At 44.5% G+C, this 25,567-nt stretch overlaps 1 protein-coding gene across 1 annotated transcript in view; it reads right to left on the reverse strand.

Annotated features, from left to right (window-relative positions):
* Window positions 1-24,203, reverse strand: part of tmem178bb (transmembrane protein 178Bb) — a gene marked incomplete at both ends in the record, with an annotated part of 232,420 nt that extends 208,217 nt beyond the window's left edge. The window contains one exon of the mRNA XM_080754527.1: window positions 23,822-24,203. Coding sequence (XP_080610653.1) covers window positions 23,822-24,203 — 382 coding nt within the window. The remainder of the gene's footprint in view (window positions 1-23,821) is intronic.
* Between the last annotated feature and the right edge of the window lie 1,364 nt (window positions 24,204-25,567).

A 25,567-nucleotide genomic window follows, 5' to 3' on the forward strand; every position in this document is an offset into this window, starting at 1 on the left:
AGTTCATGTGTGCATGCGTGTGAGGCAGAGAAAAGGTATAAATGCATCAGTGTACACGTGCATGCATTTGTGCATGCATGCACATGCACGTGTCCACCAGTTAAGATAGGCGTCCCTTGTTACATTATTTATTTATAACTTTAACAGTGGTAAAGTAGCTGCCGTAGTCTAGGGGTTCGAATCCACGTCGAGCGTCCATGCGAATACAACTGGCCCGTGTTCCCGGGAAGGAAGCTGGGCGGGGAATGGGATATTTGTTACTACATGTACTGAACTCCTACGGGCAGCAGGGAGCGTTGGGCGGGGGGAGTAGGAAGCTCTACGTCCTCCCGGTGAGGGCTCCTCACGTGAGCAGACGTGAGCCAGTAGGATACAACAGCAGTGACAACACAGAAATGTGTGTGGGGAGGAATCAATTGGCATTACGGCTAAATGGTAAAAAAAAAGAAAATAGGATCTTTATGACTTCATTCATTAACACTCGGGTGACTGAAAAAAATCACTTCCACTCTGACTGCATTTATCAGTCAAATTGACAGGTAAATTCTCTCCCTTTTTGCCCAGGAGAGCAACACCTCCTCCCCGGCTGCCAGCGGGGGTTCTATAGTCTGTTGATCTATTGACAATAGAACCCCACTGGCAGCAGGGGAGGGGGCCTTGCTCTCCTTGGGAAAAATGTTTAGAGAATTTACCTGTCAATTTGACTGATAAATGCAGTCAGAGTGGTATAATCATATATTATTTCATACTTAGGAAACGTTTCAGAAGGAGAAAAACATCAAAAACATATGTCTTGAGTATTTAGGAAAAGTCATGGAATGGGAAATTGCACTTTGCGATCTCAAAATCAGCCAAAATGACCGGTTAGTCACCCGTGTGCTAAAGAGGTGGTGTCATAGTTTTGTACTTTTTCTGTTTTGTATGTGTCTATGGAGTTAACATTACTCTAATAGACCACTGGGTGTGGTTATAATATGCAAATATGTCTTCCCTGTGTATTTTTGGTTTCTTCCTGAAAGCTGAAGACCTCTGAGTCAAAAGGCCCGACTGAAATACACTGATATAATGACATCATAATATCATCCCCTCCCCTTTTACCATACACTACAACACGGCCACTCACATCCAGGAACGTGATAGGAATCCCGCAGTGCGACGCCATGGCCCCGTTATCTCGTCCAGGGACGTGTTACCTGGTTACCATGGTTACCACGTAAACAGGTGCTGTTGCGGCCGCTGGTGAGCGAAAAAAACATCATATCCCAAGATGCAACTTGGATCAGGAAGCATCTAATCTCCATAGACCATATTCACACCGCGGCCATCTTGGATCACATGACTTCCTGGGGTAGCAGCCTGCACAAGCCTGCATTACAAACCATCGTGAAACAATGGAGCGATGGTCCCAAAATGAGTTCTGTTCAACCATTTATTTTTACAAAATTGATAAATGGGCAGATGACAACATCATCATCCCCAAAATGATTAAATAGAAGGGTATTATCCACAATATTCATGGTAGTTAGGCTGCAACCTTACTGTGTAAAAAAAGACTTGCTATCTGTGCAGTGCTTGCTCCACTATCATATTAAAGGAGCTATAGTCAACTTTTTCTTGAAAAAAGGATGCTAGTCTAAAAGACTAGAATGTAAACAAAGTGTCGGTCCGATAACGGCCAAAATGATTATTTTACGCTTTTTGTGGTCATTTTTGAATAGAAACACATGTATGAAGCTTATTTTTTTATAAAATATTTTCGAAACATTATTTTTATTTCAGCATCCGTTTTTCAAGAAAAAGTTGTAATATTAACAATATGAAGGCAGAGCAAGCACTAGTCTGCATACTGTAGCAAGTCTTGTACAGAGTAACACTGCAACCTAACTACCATGAATATTGTGGATAATACCCTTCTATTTAATAATTCTGGGATGTTGATGTTGTCATCTGCCCATTTGTCCAATTTGGTAAAAATAAATTGGTTGAATATAAGTCATATTTTGGGATCGATTGTAATGCAGGCTGTGCAGGCTGCTACCCCAGGAAGTCATGTGATCCAAGATGGCCACGGTGTGAATATGGTCTATTGGCTTCCTATTCATTGCTGATGCAAAGAAACTGGCTTTATCTCTATCTACTTCCAAAAATGTTTTTCACAGCGACACTGGGCCGCGATGGTCGGCCGTGGTTAGAATGTTTCATTTCCGTGTGAAAATAAACATACTGACCGCCATTACAACATCGTGAATTTCCACAACATGGGACACGATCGTGGCTTCCAGGGCTCTTCAAAATAAAGCGCAAGTGAATGGCGGCGCTATATAGCCAAATAATTACAACAATAATAGGCATCCCAAGTGTTTAATGAACAGGTGGGTGTAATGTTTTAAGTGTAAAGAGGGTATCTTCACATTTCTAAAGTGACAATTTAAGGACTTTTTAATACCTCTAAAATGACATATTAAACATTGGCCAAATTGTCAAATATTAGAGGCAGGAATTGTGATAATAGACGATCTACATGCTCACAACGCCTCGCAATGCGAGGCGTTGTGAGCATGTAGATCTGCTATTTTCACAATAGAACCGATTTATACAAAATGGAACTCTTAGTGCTGGGTGGTGGGGGTCCCAACGTTAAAACATGATTATTTTGGGGTCACGGGCCTGAAAAGGTGAGAACACTGGAGTAACACACTATCACGCATTCTCCTCCTCTCCTCTCCTCTCCTCTTCTCCACAGCTCTACCGACACTATCCTCCCCAAATAACATATGTCAAACAGTCGTTCCGCGTTACCATGACAACGCAAACCGGGGATGAGCTGGGTGATTTTTCTTCCTTCACCTCTCTCTCTCTCTCTCTGCTTCTCATCGGTCTCTCTCTCTCTCTCTCTCTCTCTCTCTGTCTGTCTCTCTCTCTCTCTCTCTCTCTCTCTCTCTCTCTCTCTCTCTCTTTCTCTCTCTCTCTCCTGCAGATCTCTACGTCACGTTACTTCTCACTCTGCCCTCTCCATTCCTCACTATAGAGCATCGCAGCGGATGTGGTTTACTGGTCCCACTAAAAATATCTCCCATTCATTTTCCCCATAGACTTTTACAAAAATATAGAACCAAGCCATCCAGGATTGCAGTGTTTGATCCTATGTGAAAACATATTTTAATATTAAATTATTTGATATACTACATTTAACCCTTTCAGTGCCCAGAATCACCACTAGAGGGCGCCCAATGGCCATAGAATCCACCATAGACATACGCTGTATATGCACAAGCCGTGCGCAGCCATGACGCGCCTGAACACTTTCCTTTGTGCATGAACAGGAACAGGATGAAGGTTAGCTTGAAGTTAGCTATTGGCTACCAAGCATGTTAGAAGCCCTATTTTCGGCGATTTAGCCGTGATTAAACCTTGCACACCTCATGGATATGCATGGAACAGAGAAATTGAGCTCTAAAGATCCTGGATTGCATTGGAGTGGATGGCAAATATCGGCGGCGCGACGCTCTCGCGGGCCGTGTAAACAGATGACGGCCGGCGGCCCGGCTCGAAAATTTAGCCCGGTGCTTCGGTAAGGCCTCCGAATGTTTTTTTTTTTTTTTTTTTATAAAAAGCCGAACTAGTTCGGGATTGGCACCCCGAACGTTAATAAGGTCCAAACTATCACACAATAAGAGTTAATAACTACCCTTTGTTTAGCGAACCAAGCCGGCTTGGTTCTAGGCTTAACATAATTGTTATAAATATTTTCGTGAAAGCCAATGAGGAAAATGAACGGGATATTTTTTAGTGGGACCAGTAAACCACGCCCACTGCGATGCTCTATATCTCTCCCTCTCGCAAACTGACTTGTATCTAATTTACATCAGCGTTAGCTTTTTCCTTTTTTTTTTTTGCAGATGGGGCCCCAGAGTCTTTCATCTCATCAATTGCCCGGACCATAATAAGGTGAAAGAAGAAGCACGAGTCTATGATAACAACCTCCTTTTCACTCATTGGCCGATGCCAGACTCGCCTATATATACACGAGAGAGCGATAATGGTCCCCTTTTACGAGGCATAATTCTCGCATTGTCCCCCGCCGCCCTCTGCGCTTGAAAAAAAGCCTCCCTTTCTTCTAAGACGAGGCAGCTGTGTCCACAGAGCCTCCCCTTCTTCGGCTCGCTCCTCTCTCTGCACAAGTGGCCAGTCATCATCGGGCCCCCGGCTGAATGAGGGCCTGATTGATGCTGGCTCTTCCTCCAGGCCTGCGGCAGTCTCCCCCGCTTTCTGATGAGCCCTTGATTAACCCATTTAGAACGGGGTACACATTTTGTTTCATTATTTTATGCTTTAACTATTGAATAATAGCAGATATACAAGCTCACAGCGCGGCACCGAGTGCCGCGCTGCGAGCTTGTAGATCTGCTATTTTTGAAAAATCGAGAAAATTCGAATTTTGACCCGGTTCTATAAGTGTCTTTTGAATCCTTCTAAGATTTTTTGGAAAAAACCTATGTTTCTATGTCAGCAATCTGGCTAGCCATCGTCAAAGAAAAGGTCCTTTTCACTTAACTGGAGCTCAGTTAGTCTGTTCTTGAGAGATTACTATGTCAGAGGTTCTCAAACCTTTTCATGTGAAGGACCCCCAAAATGATATTTGGCCACGGACACCCATTTCAAAATATCTAGTTCCAGGGACCACCCAGAAGCAAAATTTGAGTTACAAACATTCACTTAAAAATACATACATTCAAAGATTTGCACACATTTTCACAACTTTTTCAAAAATAGCAGATCTACAAGCTCGCAGCGCGGCACTCGGTGCCGCGCTGTGAGCTTGTATGTCTGCTATTTTTCACTGGTTAAAGCATTCAATAATTCTAGGCCTGAATGGGTTAAACGGCCAAAGGAGGAGGGATGGGGGGGGGAGGAGGGGGGGAGGCCGGTGGAGACAGGAGACCTGTCTTCTCTAGAGCAGCTTGGGTCTTCGACGCTTTTCAGTCCGACGACCCCTTATAGGTGAGAGAGAGATGAAGCAGGGACACCCCCCCCCCCCACACACACACACACATACACTATATACATAGTAGTGTTGTCAAAAATATCGATTTATCGAAAAGTATCGATTTTGAATATAGTATCGATTTTCAATATGACTTTTCCATAGTTTCAATAATATCGATAATATCGATCAGTTTTTACCTCTCTCGTTGGTTTACACCAACATTAATTTTATGTGTGTCCTTCCTACTTTGGCTTATTCCTAGTTATTTTAAAGGCCTATTTGTACTTAGAATGTGAGAAAATCAAAGGCAGGCCTTTAAAAAGTGCACTACCATCTACCTCAAGAAGTTCTGTATTTTTCTTTAAATAAAAATAAACATTTTTGCACTGAAATCGCTTTGGTTGCGTGGTACCGAAAATGGTATTGAGTATTGAAATGTTTCAAAATATCGTATCGAAGTTAGAAATCCAGTATCGTGACAAGCCTAATACATAGTGTATAAAATGATGTTGCATATGAAAGGGGGCGGCAGTGGCTCAGGGGTAGAGTTGCTGTCTTCAGCTGGGTTCAAACCTGGATGGTTCGAGCGGCGCGATTACATACAAAGTGAATGCAAAGACGAGACGCGAGCGGGCGGACGGGAACCATCCGAAAGGGACGGCGCGAACGGTCGCCTTGTATCTTCACCCCACTTGAAAAATACAACTGAAGCGACCTTCAGTTGTACTAGTACTCTAGTACAGTTGTTCTCAACCTTTGGGTCGGGACCCTGGGTACCCAAATAATTTCCGGCGTTCTCCAGATGATGAACTTAATGCACATTGCTGAGGAAGACCAACCCGGTCGAAACGCGTACGTTGTTCTCTGTCCAAGAGAGATAAATAAACCATGTGAAAAGGTGTGTGCTGGCTGCTTCTTCACCGTTTCATGTTAACTTAGGCCATGTTGGGGCACGGTGGTGCAGTGGTTAGCACTTCGCCTCACAGTTAGAAGGTCCTGGGTTCGATTCCCGCCGGGGGAAGCTGTGGGCGCTGGGGGCGTGTTCCTCCACCCGCGTCATCAGGTGGGGTTGGCGATAGGGCCTCTCTGTGGTGAGTTTGCATGTTCTCCCCGTGTCTCCTTGGGCATAGGCCCTCACACAAAAAACATGCAGTAGGCCTGGTTTCTATACTACCTCCCCCTAGCCAGCCGGGTGCTCCCCAATGTCCCCTGGCGCGGCAGAGGGAGAGTGGAAACCAGGACTACAGGTTAGGTAGTCGCCGGGTGAGAAAAATGGGTTGCAAAAACGTGGGATAAAAAAAAAAAAAAAAAAAGTAGGCCATGTTCAGACGGCGTTGTCACTTTTATTTTCAGCGTTCATATGAAGCCGCACCAAGGCACGAAAATATGTAGTGTGCATGCCATGTCCATAGAGGTCGCTAGCAGTGACACCCTATCTGGCAGAGTGTGACATCATGTCCGCTCTACTTCCTAGTCACAGCATTTGTTTACATAATCACCATGGCAGCGTACAGGCTCCACTGCGCTCCACTGCTGTCGGCTTTGCAGCGTCAGTCATTACATCACACATTTTGCGGTGTCACTCGCCCGTTTAGATGGAAACGCAAGAAGGATTGTTTTACCGATTTTTCACGGGAGCGCCTTACTGTGCAACATGGTTTTCTCTCTCAACAGTAAATAAACCAACACAACGTTTAAGTGTATAGGGGGTATCTGCACATTTCTAAAGGGTACAATTTAAAGACTTTTTAAATACCTTTAAAATTACAAATTAAATATTGGTCAAATTGTCAAATATTAGAGGCAGAAATTGTGAAAATAGCCCTTGTAGATCGGCTAGAACCTTGTTATACAAAATGTAATGCCTAAGCTCTTAGTGCTCCTCAAGGGTGGGGGGGGGGGGGGGGGGTCCTCAGTTAAAATATGATTATTTTGGGGGTTGTGGCCTGAAAAGGTTGAGAACCACCGCTGTAGTAAACGTACTGTATGTACATGGTTACTCTGGGTCAGTGTTCTGATGGGAGAGAGCAGAGCACGGAGGGCGAGCAGTCAGCCCACGCTCATCTCCATAATGCCCGTGACCCACCGCCAATCAGAATTCCAGGACACCTTTGTCACCATGGAGATGTCACGCTGCTGTGAAACTGCCTGGGTGACGCGAGGCAGCAGGCGAGAGAGAGGAAGCATCTCAGGCTAAAGTAGACGGTCAGCTCGGCAATGGCAGCCTAGAGCAGTGGTTCTCAACCTGTGCGTCGGGACCCCCAGGGGGGTCCCCAAATTATTTTTGGGGGGTCCCCAGATGATTAGCTTTATGTGAAACACTGTTTTCTCACTCAACAGTAAACAAACCGACATAAAGTTTAAGTGTATGGATTGGAGGGTATATGAATTGACAATTTAAGGAGTTTTCTCTAAAATGACATGTTAAACATTGGCCAAATTCTCAAATATTAGTGGCAGAAATTGTGAAAATAGCCGATCTACATGTGAGCATGTAGGTCTGCTATTTTCACAATAAAACCCGTGTTATACAAAATGTTATGCCTCAACTCTTAGTGCTCGGCAGGGTGGGGGGGTCCCCAGTTAAATAAGATTTGAGGGTCGCGGCCTGAAAAGGTTGAGAACCACTTGCTTAGGTGTGTGTGTGTGTGTGTGTGTGTGTGTGTGTGTGTGTGTGTGTGTGTGTGTGTGTGTGTGTGTGTGTGCGTGCGTGCGTGCGTGCGTGCGTGCGTGCGTGCGTGCGTGCGTGCGTGCGTGCGTGCGTGCGTGCGTGCTTGTGTGCGCGTGTGTGCGTGCTTGTGTGCGCGTGTGTGTGTGTGAAGTACAACATTGTGCAAACACAGCAGCAAGATTTGTGAGCTGCTTTGATAGTTGAAGGAAATCAAATGCAACACAACTGATCATTGTGTATAGATATCCCTGCACTGTCTGTATTGAGTTGAGTAACCTCCATACATTGTATTGTATTGACTGATTGGATACTGTGTAGTGTGTACACTTCTGCTTTGGCAATGTAAACGTATGTTTTCTCATGCCAATGAAGCCCATTGGATTGAATTGTGAGGTGGGTAGATAGATAGATAGATAGGCAGGTAGGTATATATATATGTATATAATCTTGTCACTGTCGGGCAGAAACCTTGTATCTCCAAGTTTCAAATGTGTACATTTTTTCGCAAAGTAAGCCCTGGTTCATCATACAAGGCCGTGGCACAAAAGTAGTGAAAACAGCTGATCTACAAGCACACAGTGTGCATTTTTAAAATGATTAACATAAAACAAACGGTTTTGGACATACAAGGTTTCCACCCGACAACGACGATATATACTGTACACACACACACACACACACACACACACACACACACACACACACACACACACACACACACACACACACACACACACACACACACACACAGTATAAACAGACAGACAGACCATCAATTGCATCTTGAAGTGCATATATGAACACGAGCGGTCCCTGTTCCCCTGTCCTTGACATATACTGTACCTCTCTGCACCAACCCACCATTAAGACAAATTCCTGAACACATATTGTGCGCGGCGTCCATTGATTCGGTGAAACAAGACGGTGGTGTATGAGTATGTGTGCGTGTATGTGTGCGTGTGTGTATGTGTGCGTGTGCGTGTGTAGTGGGGGGTGAGGCGGGGGGGGCTGAGCTGGCGAGGATAAAGGATCGGTCGTGACGGGAGTCATTTCCTCCTCCATCACCTGAGCAGCGTGGCTCTAGATGGCCGTCCCTTCTCTCTCCACTTCTCCCTGTAATTGGCCAGACAGCCAGCATCCATCTTGACGGGGCGCGGTGCTGCTGCCGCTGTGCTGTGGGTTGTGTGGGTCACGCCGCGTAGGCCCGGGGGGGGGGGGGGGGGGGGGGGGGGGTATGTGCGACCGCGCGTGCAGGCGTGTGCACACATAGACATCAAAGGGGGCTTGAGCCCATGCCCTTTTTATCCGTCTGTAAAAAGTGCCCTCTCCAGACCATGAATGCAGTTTTTACTGTGGTGAAAGAAATGCAAATGCCCTCTTTCCATGTCATACCTGAATGCAACATTTAAGAGAATGGCCTCGTCCAAACTCTCCTGAACTTGAATGCAGCGTCTTATGTTGAAAGATATTGCCCTCTCTGTGTAGAAATCCATGCCGTTATGCCATATGTCCAGTATTCACTTGATTGTACTTAGTTTAATGTGGTTTCAAGTACCGAAAATAGCCAACCTCCAAGCTCAAAACGCGTCGCAGCACGACACATTGTGAGCTTGGAGGTTTGCTATTTTCGATATTTCCACCAAAAGGCCCTTTTAGGAATTTCAGCCCCTGCCTCTCTAACATTCTCTGCACGTCCCTGCACGCGTGTGTGCGTGTGTGTGCGCGCCCGCGTGCGCTTGTGTCTACTTTTAACACTATACTTGCAAGGACCAAATGCCCCCCAAAGGTAAAAGCAGAATTAAAAAACAAAAAACTAAATGACATTCTTAAAATTGCCATTCAAAAATAGTGACGTAATTCTAAAAAGTATAGCAGGGGTCTTCAACGTTTTCAGGCCAATAAGGACCCCTTGTTGTGGTTTAGATCATCTTTTTATCATTCATATTGATGACCAACTGACCACCTGACCCGAAGGCACAGCTCGTGACAGTGTCCTGCTATAATGTCATGTACAATACCCACAAGGTCTCTGTCTGGTAGAAATGAGGCCTTATCTGCTGCCATGGAGCCTGTAACTAAAACAATGAGAATTGTTTTGGGTTATAAGGCTCAGCCTGGTGTCATGCAGACACTGCAGGGAAGGACATCCCTTCAGGAACCTATGAACTCTTTGCCACGTATATGGAACCCACTTGTGGACAAGAAACATCCTATGAACTTTTGAAACGTCATCCATTGACTGACCAAATGACCATACATAAACTCATGTCAAAACATAATTTGTCAGAAAGAGCACGAACCAACCATTATTTCTGTACGGTACCTGTCTTGAATTCTCTCTCTCCAGTAAACATTCCATTCTCACTCTGAATCACTCTCCCGTCTTATTTCTGTGTGATGGATTAATGTATCTCATAGGGGAATAAGAAGGTGTTGTTGTTTACAAATAATATTTCTATCAGACCCCCACAACCTTCTCATAGATTCCATTGTTTCATCACTTGACAGCACAATCATCATCGGTGTATTTTGGATTCGTGTCAATTTATGTTTTCAGATATTTAACCACTTGAACCGTCAAAACGTAATAAACTTGAACTTTCACTCTGTACTTAGTCTGCTCTTTTTCCCCTCTACACCAAACCTCTTTGCAAAAAGAATTGCCGATCTACAAGCTCACAACGATCTCAGAATATGGACACTAGGGTTCAAGTGGTTAATATAAAAAAGGAGGAAAAAAAGGTTTCTATCACACAAAGATTTGGAGGACCCCCTGTAGTAACTCTGAGGACACCTTAGGGGTCCCGGACCCGCTGTTGAAGACCCCTGACGTACAGTAATAGAAATGTGTGTGTTTGTGTGTGGGGAAGGGGGGGGGGGACTTCTCCAACAGTCTCCTCATAAGACTCTTCCTAGACTCAGACAATAACAAGCAGCCCAATGTGCCTAGGAAAAAAAAAAAGATTGTGTGTGTGTGTGTGTGTGTGTGTGTGTGTGTGTGTGTGTGTGTGTGTGTGTGTGTGTGTGTGTGTGTGTGTGTGTGTGTGTGTGTGTGTGTGTGTGTGTGTGCGTTCTGGTCAGGGAAATAAAGCACACCTATCTATTATGCATTGTATGTACAGTTTCTTTATGTGCTTTATGTGCGCTTGTGTGCAAACTGCATCCGTAGTGTGTTTGGCGTGTACTCATAACGCAGCCTCTCCTGAGGGTTTATGTACTTTTTGCAAAGTCCTCCACCCCCGCTTGTCTCCCCGTCGCTCCTGCTGCCATAGACAGCTCCTCCGTGTTTACATGGGTGATGTAAGAGGAGAGGAGAGGAGAGGAGAGGAGAGGAGAGGAGGGGAGTGGAGTGGAAAAGTACTCACATTTTGTACTTAAGTAAAAGTATCAATACTGCAATGTAGATGTACTCCGTTAGGGTGCCCTCACACCAAAGTACCTATGAGAGTCGAATCCGCGTTCCGCCAATGCATTTCAATGAGAGTGAAGCGGTTTCATGCCAGCAGAGGGTTTCTGCAAAAAACGCTCCCTTCTCATTGAAATGCATTGGCGGAACGCGGATTCCACTCTCAAAGGTACTTTGGTGTGAGGGCACCCTTACAAGTAAAAGTCCGGAATTCAAAATGTACCAGAGTAAAAGTATGAAAGTATTGGCATCAAAATATACTTTAATTACCAAATGTAAAAGTACAAAATGTTTGAAAATAGCCGATCTACAAGCTCACAACGTGTCGCATCGCGATGCGTTGTGAGGTTGTAGATCGGCTATTTTCAAATAGCCTACGTATGAAATAGGGTTAAAGTGGTTCATTTATGTTTTATAATATTACAATGTATAGCTGCAAAGTAACTAGTAACTAAAGTTTTCAAATAATTGTAGTGGAGTAAAAGTACAATTAAATATTTGGATCTGATATGTAGTGGAGTATAAGTAAAAGTATTGGAAATTGGAAATACTCAAGTAAAGTACTCAAGTAAAGTACTTACTAAGTACAGTACATAAATACGTAAATGTACTTAGTTACTTAACACCACTGGAGGAGAGGAGAGGAGAGGAGAGGAGAGGAGAGGAGAGGAGAGGAGAGGAGAGGAGCTCCTCTGGGAAACTCAACAGTACAGTGTGAGGTCATCAAACATTGATGCTGCTGCGTGATGTTGGCGAAAGAAAACATCATGCTCTTTCCATCTCATTTCTTTCTCTTTTCCTCTCCTCTCCGTCTCTGTGTATTTTACTCTCTCTCCCTCTCTCTCTCGCTCTCTCTCTCTCTCTCTCTCTCTCTCTCTCTCTCTCTCTCCCTCTCGCTCTATTCTGCCTGTGGTTACAGTCGTCAGGCTGACTTCACAACGAGTAAATCTTTCTGCCGAAACCGTTGTTCTTGCTCTGTTGAGACGGGTGCAGACGAGAAACAAAAACACTGCCTCTAAATCAAATCAGACCACTGCATATAATGTCGCTGTCTTGGTGCGCAGACTTTAAAGGACAACTTTAGTTTTTAACAAGGGTTCATATTTTAGATTGTAATTAAAGAATATAAAATATGAGTGTTAAAATGATTTCATTTACTTCTTTCTATTGTTTTAGAGATTTTTATTTCAGTGGTTGGGGGCATGCGTACAAAATAGCCGATCTACAAGCTTGTAGATCTGCTATTTCCACTATTTCTGAAAATGTTCAAAATGTATGAACATTTTTCAATTATGAAGATTATGACAAAATAATTGCGATTATGACAAAATAATTGCGATTATGACAAAATAATTGCGATCAGACGATTATGTATTAATTGTGACAGCCCCAACAGTATGTTGACAAAGACAGTAATCACGTGAAATAGGCTTCTGTACCTTTGCTATTGCAATGAAAGCGAGGGCTGGGTCGACACTGTTATTGTTGCGCATCATTATTTTCTATCAATCTCCAACTCAGGGATGGCGCGTGCTGCAGTTCAATTGGACCGGTCAGTGTAATTTGGGTTGGCACATTGCAGCGCCGGCTGCAATAGCAGCGCGGGACGCGAATGAATGAGTCGTGATTCACGAGTCGTGATTTGCTCAGCTGCTTGCTGGTGATTCTGGCCTCTCAGCTGCCCTCCGCCGTGTTGACGGCAGAGTCGATACGCCGCACATTGCCGGAGTACTTATGGTCGCATTAGCATAATTTCAACTGTGCATTATGATGGTGGTGGGGGGGGGGGGGGGGGTGGAGGACAGTGCCGGGGGCCCGGGATCGATCAGACACGCTGATCTATCCCCTCCCTGTGATCTTTGGAGATCTTATACTAATCAATGTTGGCCTCCGAGTCTGATGTGTTAGAGCGGATGAACGCACACAAGTGAAGGGGCAACCAGAAAATTATCAGGGGGGAGAGAGAGAGAGAGAGAGAGAGAGAGAGAGAGAGAGAGAGAGAGAGAGAGAAAAGAAAATCGAAAGCTTTTCTCCTCCGATATAAATGACATGTTGGCAGAAATATGGAGGAGTGTGAGAGTGGTGGTGGTGTAATCTCTATGAAATGGGCTCCCTCCGGATCGGCAGCAGCAAAAATAAATAAATAAAAGAAAAAGAACAATAAATAAATAAATAAAAAAAGCTCCACTCCAGTTTGGGCAGAAACGTCGATCGCTTTTGATTCAAAATGCCCTTTGATTTCTCTGTTTAGCGTGCCGTACGCGAGGTCCGTTCTCCTCCCCGTTGTGTGGGCATTGTAAAAAGGAGACGTGCAGCGAGACTCCTCTAGCAGCTGCCAGACAGAGCCGCGCAGAGGGCCAATGGGTGGACTGCGCAGCCGGCAGACTACGGAGGGCACTAATGAGCCGCCCCGCAGTCCTTGCCTTAGGAGGGCAGGTACACATGAATAATTTAACTGTTTCCAGGAATTACAGAGAGCGCCCTGTGTCTTCTACCCGAAGCCACGATAAATAAAAAAACACTTACACATTACACTGCAGTGGCTGTGGCAGCAAAAGTGTCATGGCGGCCCGGGCATACGCAAGTAAAAGTGTGTTAATTAAAGGAGTAGTGCGTTCACCCCCAAAATGACTTTTTTCTATTGATTACTCACGCCATGGAGACTTGAGTTCAATACTATTGTTAGTTTTTTGTCGCATTCCTAAGACAACAATTTGATTATAGTAAACTTACCCTGACGGTTTCCCCATCCAGTGCCATGCATTTGGGTCCCATCCAGGGCCATGCATTTGGGTCCCCATCCAGGGCCATGCATTTGGGTCCCCATCCGGAATCAATGGGGGTAAATTTACTATAATCACATTTTTGTCTTAGGAATGCGACAAATACAAAACAATATTATTGAACTCAGGTCTCTCTGGCATGAGTAATCAATAGAAAAAAAGTCATTTTGGGGGTGAACTACTCCTTTAAGAACACTTTGGCTGCGAAAATAGCCAAAAAGACGTCTGAAAACATCTTTATATCAAAATTGGCATTCCTGGTGTTTCTACCAATAAATAATAATCAATATTTCTATTTTATCGCCAGATTAGCAAAAAAACACTACATTACCCATAACGCTTAGCGGCCGCTACGCAACCCGCACGCTGCACGTTCGCATGACGCGCGCGCAGCCCTGCGAAGATCCCCTTCAGTGAGGCTCCATTCTAAGTGGAGTGGAAACGGTTGTTTACATTTTGCGCTTATATAAAGCCACGCTGATGGATTATAGCATCGCAACGTTAACGATCAAACCCGCGGCCATCACACACCCCGGTAAATTCTATTAACCCTATGATGGCATCCGGTTGTGTTGGCCTGATATTTTTGGGTTAAAACTATTTTTTCTTTTTTTTGATAAAACTATATTCTGATAATACTCATTGTTATAGACAACATACACTCTAGTACCGTATGTATGCCGTTGTCTCCCCGTCTTACCAGCCTTTAATAACAAAAACTACATTTTCAGTGGGGTTGCAATTTTTCTGCCAATCAGGAGATAGAGGGGAGCTCTCTTATCAGCTTCAATTTGATAGTGTTCCAGTTCCAATTTTGTCTGCTCATTACTTTGTGTCAACACCTCCAATTTCACTGGTTCAATCTGTATCCTGTGTGAGTTCTCTCTCCTGATTGGATCAGATTGGTGTCCCGACCTGAAAATGCGTTTCCTGTTTACCAAAGAGCTGGAGAGACGAGGACAGACAAACACACCAGCAATTATCAGAATATAGGGCAAATATTACCTACCCTAACTTTGGTTACATTTTGTTCACTCTCGTAAATTAACACAGAGGGTTTTACTGCATATATGCAAACGTACTTGACCAAAAAAGTTGTTGAACTGCTCGTAATTATAGGGCTGTCACAATTATGAAATAATCGTCTAATCGCAATTATTTGACATAATCGCGGTTATTTTTCATAATCGTTTCCATGAAAAATTTTCAGATATTTTTTTTAACACAACGTGTGCCCAGAATTATTCAACTTTTAATTTGCTGGTGCCCATGGCAATTTTACCTACCTTTGAAGTACTGGCGAGAAAAATAATCCAAGCATGTCCTGTTTATTTCGCGAAAATCTTTTTCCGTTTTTTATCAATCCTAAGCCACAGCGTTTGTGTTACGGCCGGTAGAAGAGGCCGCCGTTTTGAGAAAAAAAGAAAAAAGGAAAAGAATCTGGAGAAAACAGCATTTTTGTGCAGCCGTTAAACAGGAAGTCAACGAGACAGACAGCACGTCCGGGTGACGTAATTTCGCGCTGCTTGTTGGGAAATGGAGTTTGTTTCATCACCGCGGTAGCCAAGTACAGTAGCTACAGTACAGTATAGTTTACTGTACAACACGTCAACGCGTCATTGGGCACTCGTAAACATCAAAGAGATTGGCGCGTGGGCACCACGTGGGCGTTTAATGTGTTAAAAGCCAAAAATAGTGGAAATAGCAGATCTACAAGCTCACAACGCGTCGCATCGCGACGCGTTGTGAGCTTGTAGATGTGATGTGGGCTTGTAGATGTGAGCTTGTAGGCTATTTCCACCATCAATGTTCTTTTTTTAAATTTAAAGTTGTCAAATATGTCAGTCATTTCTTTGTATATTTAGGTTATGTGTCATATCTGCCATGTGCAACTTCAAAGCCTAAAAGCCAAACAGAAATGTAATTGTCAACGACAAAAACACAATTAAATCGCTAATCGCAATTATTTGAGTGACAATTAATCGTCATGTAAAATGTCATAATCTTGACAGCCCTACGTAATTACTAACGCCTTGCGACAAACTTTCGGATGCGGCTGGGTCGAAAGCTCTGTCATTATAGCGGAATGATCTTGCTAGCCTATAGAGCAGGGGTGGGCAATTATTTTTTCCATGGGGCCACATGAACAACAGACAATATTGTGGAGGGCCGGGCCAAAAGGCAGTGCTCTCTGCAAGATGTGCTCCTCGCAAACTAACTCATCTAGTGCCATTCGCGAGATATCTCGCGAAATGTACTCGAGTATCTGTAGTGCCATTCACGGGATATCTCGGGAAAAGTAATATATTACTGTAACGGCGAGTACATTACCGAGAAGAATGGCCGGCGGTCCGGAGACGAAATCCGTCGCTGATTTCGCATCATCACGGCTCCACGAGCACAAAATAGTCCCATCCATAACATTGAGGTGGACGGGGGATCTCATCTTTAATGTCCATTATCTCAAAACTACACTTTAGAAGCTAGGATGGAGGCAGATGCTCGCTTATGTTACACAGTTATAAAAGCTCCCGGTCGGCCATTACACAACTCCACGTGGACACGGATCGGTTCCGGCGCACGATCCGATGACGTCAGACCGGAAGTGATTGCGCGGTGGACTTCTGGCCTTCAAAATAAGACAACGCAAGTGAATGGGACCTGAAGGAGGCACTTTGGACATTATAATCCGTTAATGTCTGGGGCTCAGAATGAGCTAAACACACAGCTTTACCTCCGACTTCAGTAAATAAATACTTAGCGATCAAATTTTTTTGAAAACCCGGCATTCGGCATCGACTCTTCTTTTTTTTCCCACTTTAGCCATTTTTGATGGGTAAGGCAGGTCGTCTTGACGTGTGACCAGTCTGACCAACTGCTTGTTATTGAGACAACATTCAATGATCACGCACACGTGCTGATGTACGCATTGCGTCCATATGTACGCGAATAAAAAACTTCAAAATAAAAGAAATGCAGCTTTAGTCCATGCTTGAGGTAAAATTAGAAAATGTGTTTATTTTGCCATCAACTCTACACGGGCCGGTCAGAGTGAACCAAAGGGCCGCATAAGGCCCCCGGGCCGCATAAGGCCCAGGTCTGCTATAGAGTGAGGTGGTATTATATCAACTCATATCAGGTCACCTCCATAATCCTGACAGGGGCGGCTTTTGAATCACCTTTTAACCACCCGTATAGGGTCTCATGTAGCCTTCACCCAGTGGGCCCCCAGGGGAGTGTTGTAATCCAATCAGAAGCTATGATCTGGGGGCCACGATCCTGTTCGGGGGGGAGGAGCCCGCCCTCCCCGCTTTCCGTGTGATTGGTCTATGCCGTAAAATGTCTTGATCAGGGTTTTGATAGGGCCTTTTCCCAGGAGGGGAGTGTGACAGATGGCCTCCGACGATGGCGGCCGTCACCCGACGCTCTCTCCGCTCCTCTATATGTAATCCTCTCGTTTCTAATACTGTATCTCGTCTCTCTGCAGCTCTCTCACGCTCTCCAAACCCCTCCCTCCTCTCTCTCTCTCTCTCTCTCTCTCTCACTTCTCTCCCTCCCTCTTGCACATAACCTGTGGTGTAAAGTAACTAAGTACATTTACTCAAGTACTTGAGTACACTTTTGAAATATTTGTACTTTACTTGAGTTTGTATATATTGTACTTTTACTCCGCTACATTTATTTGAAAACTTTAGTTACTAGTTACTTTGCATAAATGATTATATTATAAAACATACATTAATCCACTCTAGCCCTATTTTATACCTTGGCTAAAAAATAGATCTGCTATTTTCAAAAAAATGTTGTACTTTTACTTTTGGTACATTAAGTACATTTTGATGCCAATACTTTTGTACTTTTACTCAAGTACATTTTGAATTCTGGGCTTTTACTTGTAACAGAGTATTTCTATATTGAAGTATTGATACTTTTACTTAAGTAAAATAAGTGAGTACCACCACTGCACATAACCCACCCTCTCAGTCTCTCTCCGACTCCATCTCCATCTTTCTCTAACCCCGATCTCCGTCTCTCTCCCTCTTCCTCAACTCTCCCCCACCCACCACCAACCACCACCCATTTTCCCCTTTCATCTTTTACCTCCCCACCTGAACCACTCCATATGCCAACCACCAGCATTTCCTCTTGACTCTCTGTAACCTCTTTATCTTCTTCCCCCTCCTCTCCCTGTTTCTCTCCGGGAGGTGCTATTTTGTATCAGACAGGATGAAAAAGAGGGAGAGGTAGAGAGAGAGAGAGAGAGAGAGACAGACCGAGAGACAGAGAGAGAGAGACATATGCTCATAAGGGAGGGAGGGTGAGATACAATGCCCAGTCACGTCAGCAGAATTCCAAGTAAACATGTGCCAACTGTCCGGATATTTCCCTCTGCACCCGCTTCTTCTTACACTCGCTGAATTAACCACAAAACACACGCGCGCGCACACACACACACAAGCTAGCACAACACAGAGCGCTAGCACAACCTATACAAACAAACAAACCGCACAGCACGTCCTCTTCGCCGGCTAACCGATGCATGAGACTCGGGGGTGTTGCATAAATATAACGAAGGATGAAGTTGTTGTTAGCTTTTTTTTTCTTTTTTTTTCGCTCTCTCTATTTTTGTTATCATCAACTCGTTCCCTCACACCTATCCTCAATGGTGTCTGACGGGTGATACTTTGCCCTGCTTTCCCCCCATAAATCCGAATAATGATGGGGGGGGGGGGGCTGTGTAAGACGCTTGGGAGAGTCTGGATGAATGGGTGCTGCTGATCTGGCCGAACATGAGCAAGCTGTAGCACCATTCCCCACAAGCCACCCAGACAAGGACGCTGAGATGACTCGAGGCTTAAAGTTCACTCAGATTATATACTTCCCCACCAAGGGGGGGGGGGGGGGGGGGGGGACATTTGCAAGGGTTATAGCACTACTCCAGAAGAGTGTCTGTGTGTCATTCAGTCTGTCTGTCTTTCTGCCTGTCTGCGGCTAAGCTCGCTGGCCTGATCAGTGCCAAATGTGTGAAGACTGCCAGTAGGCCAAGGAAGTACATTTTCTTACCATATTCTTTTTTGTGCTCAGATCCACCAGTTATTCTGTCTTTCCCATATTTGGTTAAGGCTGTGTTATCAATATGATGTCATCAACATGACATCAGAGATCCACAGGGAAGCCCCTAGTGAAACCTGTCTTGTTGAAAGATGTTTTGTCATTTGGCATCAGAGGGGAACTAATAATCTGTGAAGGATGTCTCGACATGCCGTTAATGGCTGGGCAGCGTACTGCCATGAATGAGTTGCTCAGACAGTTTGTATTGGACGTAGGAGGGTGAAGAGCTTTGTAAGTGTACGCAGGTACTACATGTGGATGCATTTGCCCAGTCTGCCTCTCTGTGTCTGTATATTATAATCCCACTAATAGAGCGGCAAATGTATTTTGTTATTGTCTAAGGATCGATTCATACTCTATTCTATATGGCGTCATCAGTGTAATGACGTTACCCGCCCCCCCGATCCTCTGAATGACGCCATACCATATTAGACAGAGACAAACCGAAATAAATTAGGCTCTAAAAGTGGAGTATGAATCGACCCTAAGAAGGCACAACAAGCCTTCTGCGATTAACCACTTAAGCCCTATATACTTTGTTGTACAATGAACAACAGAAATAGCCTCTACAAACAAGCTCATAACGTGTCACATTGCCACAGGCTGTTAACTTTCGAAACACATATTCATATTGTAAACATTTTGAGAATCTGAGAACCATTTTAGGATTTTGGAATGCATCCGTGATACCCCTTTTTGACTGCCACCCTTTCTTTTTTTTCTATTTTTTTTTTTTTTCTTTAACTGCATCCAAAACCTTTATTTTCAGAGATACCCAATTAACAGCTGGAGTGAAGAAAAAAAACTCTTCTATTTTTGTACGATGTGTACTTGCTTTAATGCAGTGGTTCTCAACCTGTGGGTCGGGACCCCACAGGTCCCGACCCACATGATGAGTAATCAATAGAAAAAAAGTAATTTTAAGTGTATAGAGGGTATCTGCCCATTTCTAACCTGACTATTTAAGGACTTTTTAACACTTCTTAAATGATTAATTAAACATTGGCCAAATTGTCAAATATTAGAGGCAGAAATTGTGAAAATAGCCAATCTACATGCTCACAACGTGAGAATGTAGATCGGCTATTTTCACAATAGAACCATGTTATACAAAATGTAATGCCTCAACTTAGTGCTCGTCAGGGTGGGGGGGGGGGTCCCCAGTTAAAGTATGATTATTTTGGGGGGTCGCGGCCTGAAAAGGTTGAGAACCACTGCTTTAATGAGTGATGCCAGGAGAAGCATTTTCAAAGTATTTCTTTTCATGCCACAAACAAAGACGCTGTCCAACCAGTCATTCATAGAACAGGACTGCATCCAGAAATCTATTGATCTACTGGCCCTTCAAAGAGCAGACTCATCATCCAAATCTTTGGGGAACTCACTATCCCACACCTGGAAAGGCATACTGTAGTACGTACGGTCTACTATCGATTGGTTTATCAATAGCCAGGGTTGTGTAATATAGTACCATCGGAGTCTGAGCGCTCTATTTTGACAACAGGATATACAGGATGAATGAAGCCCAAGTCCTTGGCACGTATCTTGTTTCCTCAAGCTGCTCTTGATGATTCAAGCAGCACCGAGCCTTCATTTCATTTTGTTTGGAAAGTCTGCGTCTGTCAAAAATGTCGGTCCATGTAGCATTAAATTATCCACTTGAACACTAGCACCCCTTTTGTGGGATGGCGAAAATAGCCGATCTATTTTCGGAGAAGGGACTTTTGTGTAGAGATTGCACGAATAACATACTGTAGTTGCCGTTGATGGATTTGAACTAAGTACAGAGGGTTTAAGTGGTTAAATTATACTACTTAGATTAGGTTATGGAGCTTTGCACTTTATAAGATCTTCAGATCCCCGTGTGGATCGTGCTTAAACGCGATGTAATCTCTCGGCGTGGCTCAGAATGATCACAAACGCGCACGCTGAGATAAATACAGTATTAACCTCTGGGCCGTGAGGTGCATGGCCTTATCGATCCCGAGCGCTGTTGAATTATTGCCAGCCATCACTCCCCGACCATAGCTATGGCGAACCGCAATGTACTATCGCATCGAGAGGGGGAGGGAGGGAGGTAGGGGAGGGAGGTAGGGGAGGGAAGCAAGGCCTTGAAATGGCAGGGATAGATCAGACTCCTCTATAAGAGCTTCCATTTGATCAGTGAACAGCGCACTGGCTGTGGGCTGCCCATTACTGCAGATGGCGGGCCATCAAGGCTATTGAGGCATTCTCAATGGGAGGCACAGCTGCACTCTTTCCATCCGTTTCACACAAACACACGCGCGCGCACACACACACACACACACACGCACGCACGCACGCACGCACGCACGCACGCACGCACGCACACACACACAAATACACACATAATTCATACATGCTCGAAAATATACAAGCGCATACAGTATCTGCATTCACACATTATACGTCCACACACACACAAATGTAGATGCACAGTTTACACACACACACACACACACACACACGCACACACACACACACACACACACACACACACACACACACACACACACACACACACACACACACACACACACACACACACTTGGTACTCAAACACCAAGATGCATCTAAAGACTAAACTCCAAACCTCCCAAAATAAACTGATCAGACTACTTCTTAACCTGGGACCATTGACCCACGTTTCTCCCACACACTTTGCTAGCCTAGGGTGGCTAAATGTAGACGACAGGGTTAAACAACTAAAAATGGGATTGACATTCAAAATAATCAATGCAAATCGACCCTCCACCCCCACAGTACCTGCGTATCTGATAAATCACCTTCAAAAAGTTAGCGACACCCACAGCCACAATACCAGAGGGAGCGTACATAACGACCTGATTGTACAAACATGTCACACAAATATGGGTAAATTCTCTTTTTACAATACTGCCACACAGGTGTGGAATTCCCTGACAGTTTCACTTAAGACATGTAGCTCGCTGGGCCCCTTCAAGGCGGCCCTGAAGATCCACCTTTCAGGAGGACAGAGATAAAGTAGTCAACACTTATCCTAGTAAATACCCACCACCCTCTCATTTTATTTTATTTAATTTCTTTATATTTGATTGCATTAAATGTAGTTTTTACTCCCTACATAAAGTATTATTAATGACTTTAAATGATGTTCATGTTCTACGAGATGATACATTTGTTGAGGACTTCCAACGTAAACAAAGCCGAAAGGCCTTATTGGGATGTTCCTTTTTGGACTTGATGTGAAACCAAATGTGCTGCAATGATTATTGTGTGTACTTGTATGTGTTACTCATTATATGTCCAAATAAATGATTCAATCAATCAATCAAACACTGCAGACAAACACACTTTGTGGGCTTGCAGGCCCCTGGACAATGATGTTTCCCAAACAATGGTTTGGGACCTGTTTTCATGTCTCTGGCCTACAAGCACACAACACGCCACATCTCACATGTTGTGTGCACGTACTCCCTGTAGATCTGCTATTTTCACCATTAAACACTTATTTTAAGTGTTTTGTGCTTAGGGTTGCAGGACACACAAACACACACACACACACGCACCCCAAATGACTCTTTTGGGTCTCAAGCTTTTTCTATAACCCTTGCCCTTACTCTCTGAGCAGCGAACACAGCCTGGTCCCATGTAGCATGAACAGCTAAGCCCCCAACATCCCCCAACATAATGGAGCACCTAAAGTTGAATGAGGTCCTCCTCTCTGTTTGAAAATGGCCAAGGACATTTGCAAATGGATCCCAAACAGTATTATCTCTGTATCAGGTGGAATTGGAAAGGTTATTTAATTCTGCCGAGGATGATGTGTGACTGTATAGCAACGGATTTGGTCAGAGAACCCCCCTCCCATCTCCCTATTCTCTCTCTCTCTCTCTCTCTCTCTCTCTCTCTCTCTCTCTCTCTCCCTCCCGCCCTCTCCCTTTCTCTGGCACACACAAAACCTGAGAAGATTATGTCATTATTTGCAGTTAGGGGGTCAGGTAGGAACCACTAACCTGAGAGGGTTAGTAAAAAAATAAAAAATAAAGAGAGAGAAAAAAAACATGACATGCAGGCACGCGCATTGCCATCAGTGTCGGCATTCAGCATCACATGCTAACACACCGTTCCAGCAAAAAACTAGCATGACAACAAGGAAGCCTGTTATAGCCGCGGGCGATTTATATCCAATGAAGTACTGAGGCAGCAACCGCTAATGACGTTTTGAGAGCCTATTACATAGGAATATATATGACTTAAGACCTAATAGAATGACCCAAAGGGGCAAACGCACAATCACCTCACAGCAGGCATACCTATTTTCCCCCATAATAAATGCCAATATGGAGACACGCTGATCGCCTTGATGTCTGTCTGAGCATTTTACAGTATAGCAGCAGCTATAGGGATACACCGGTAGGCCTATGGAAATTTTTGACCCATACCGATATTATATATAATATTAATCGAATAACAATTTGAATAATATTGATTCCCCCTTTTATGACCGAGAATTAAATACATCTTCATTACTAGAAATAATTGTTCAGAATCTGCAGCTTGGTAGGCTGCAGAATCAGATAAGGAAAACAGCAATATAGCCAGTGCCAAATTGATCAACAACAAATACACATCGGCTACTGCCATCGGTTAATGTCAGCTTGATTTGCCGATACCAATATTGACCGAAAACAGCAAATATCGGACGATACCGATATCTATGACCCATACGATATGGTGCAGGTGCATCCCTAATATTAGCAGCCATATGTTTCGCTTTCATTTCATTTCAGAGCTTTTCATTAAACAGAAGCTTCAGTCTTTTAGACAACAACTTCCATTGCTTTTAGCCGACTCTTTACCTTTCCGAATGAGGTCTTCGATGTCCTGGTCGAAGCCCATCCGGTGGCACCTGCTCCACAGCCCCATGTTGGTGGAGTTGTACTGCCTGCTGCACTCGTCCGCGGCGCTCATGGCGAACAGCTGCCGCCGGTTGCGGGCCAGCAGCAGCCTCTCCTCCCAGCGGTCCAGGCTGGTCCGGCTGGCCCGCAGCGGCAGGCTGTTGTTGGGGATGTAAATGAAGCCCGGGTCCTTGCGGCGGCTCGAGAAGCTCCGGCAGCGCTCCCTGTACCGCCGCGCGTCCGTCTCGTACCAGTGGTCGGAGCAGACGGCCACGGCCAGCATGCCCAGGGCGCACAGGGACAGAGAGAGACCGGCGTACAGCAGCAACTTCCCGGCAGCCATGGCTCTCTCTCGCTCCTCTCTCTCCGCCGCGCTCTACAGCCGCATCAGCACCTCAAACAGAAAGAGCAGCTTCTCCCTCTGAAAAAGCACCGCGTTCCGTTTCCCGATGCATCCACCAGTGTTCATTCAGCTCACATCACCCCTCGAACACCAGCGTCGATACCATGTCGTCGAGATGTTTCACAATTCACACGCAATCGAGCAGGCACCAAAAAAAGGGGGGGAAATAAAGATCTCGTCGGCGGTGAGACGTTAATAACCTGGCTGTGTGTGTGTCGGAGCTGTGTAGACGGGTCCCTGCCTGCCTGCCTGCCTGCGTGCCGTCCGTCAGCAGCGGCTGCGCGGATGGATGCTCGACGATCAAAAGATGCTTATCTCATCCCAGGCTCGATCTGCGTCCATCCAGATCCAGCCGCCGTCTTTCTCTCTGTGCGATTTCACTGAACAGGGCGAGACAAACATATGCACAAACCTGATTTGCACATCTGTGGGGGTTTATGGTGAACCCCCCTCCTCCACCCCCCAAAACAATTGCTTAATCCAAGGCGTAGGCTATCCTAGTAGACTATATAGGCTACCGTACCCTACTTAGATTCACCCTAATAGCCGACTAGATGAATGGCAATCAATGGGAGACAGATTATAAACAACGATTACAATGCAGTTTGAGTTTATGTTGTTTGTTGGGATATATGTGCTGTTAATATAGCCTATATGATACTCACCGCCTTAAAAAAAACATACAGCCTAGGATGCGACCACGACTTCGGTTGAAAGGTGTCTGACTGTCCTCTTTGGGCTTGGCGGCGGGTTTGAAGACCTCGTGACGTCTGTCACTGTTTGTAGGCGAATGTATTTTAATGTATATTTTGTGTGTTTGTAATTCACTGTTGACTATATAGGCTATAGGGAAATGTGCCTTCTATAACCTAGAACCTACTATTGGTTTGGTTTTGGATTAAGTTTGTTGTTTTTCATTAAAAAATAATAATAATTAAAAAAAAAGTCTGGCTTCAACTAGAATGATGCATATATGGACCTCCACATGACCAAGACAGAATTCATTTGCAAACCAAGATTGCTGACTATATCATCATCACCTGGATCTCCATACCGCTGTTTCCTGTTGAGATTGGCACATTTCACCCAGGTTTTCCCTTTTTTTCCACACGCCTCCTGACCTCACTCAGCAACGAAATAAACGAAAAAATAAAAATAAAAGAAATAAACAAAAATAAAAATAAAACAATTCACAGGATGCAAGCAGTGATCACCCCATGATGTGCACTGCAATGTAATTTCAAATACACTACATTGCAGGCGTTTTTTGAGAGTGGAAAAATAATAACACTGACCTTGGCCCT

This window comes from Nannobrachium achirus, assembly GCF_963921795.1.
Source record: "Nannobrachium achirus genome assembly, chromosome: 23".
In the NCBI taxonomy this organism is placed as follows: Eukaryota; Metazoa; Chordata; class Actinopteri; order Myctophiformes; family Myctophidae; genus Nannobrachium; species Nannobrachium achirus.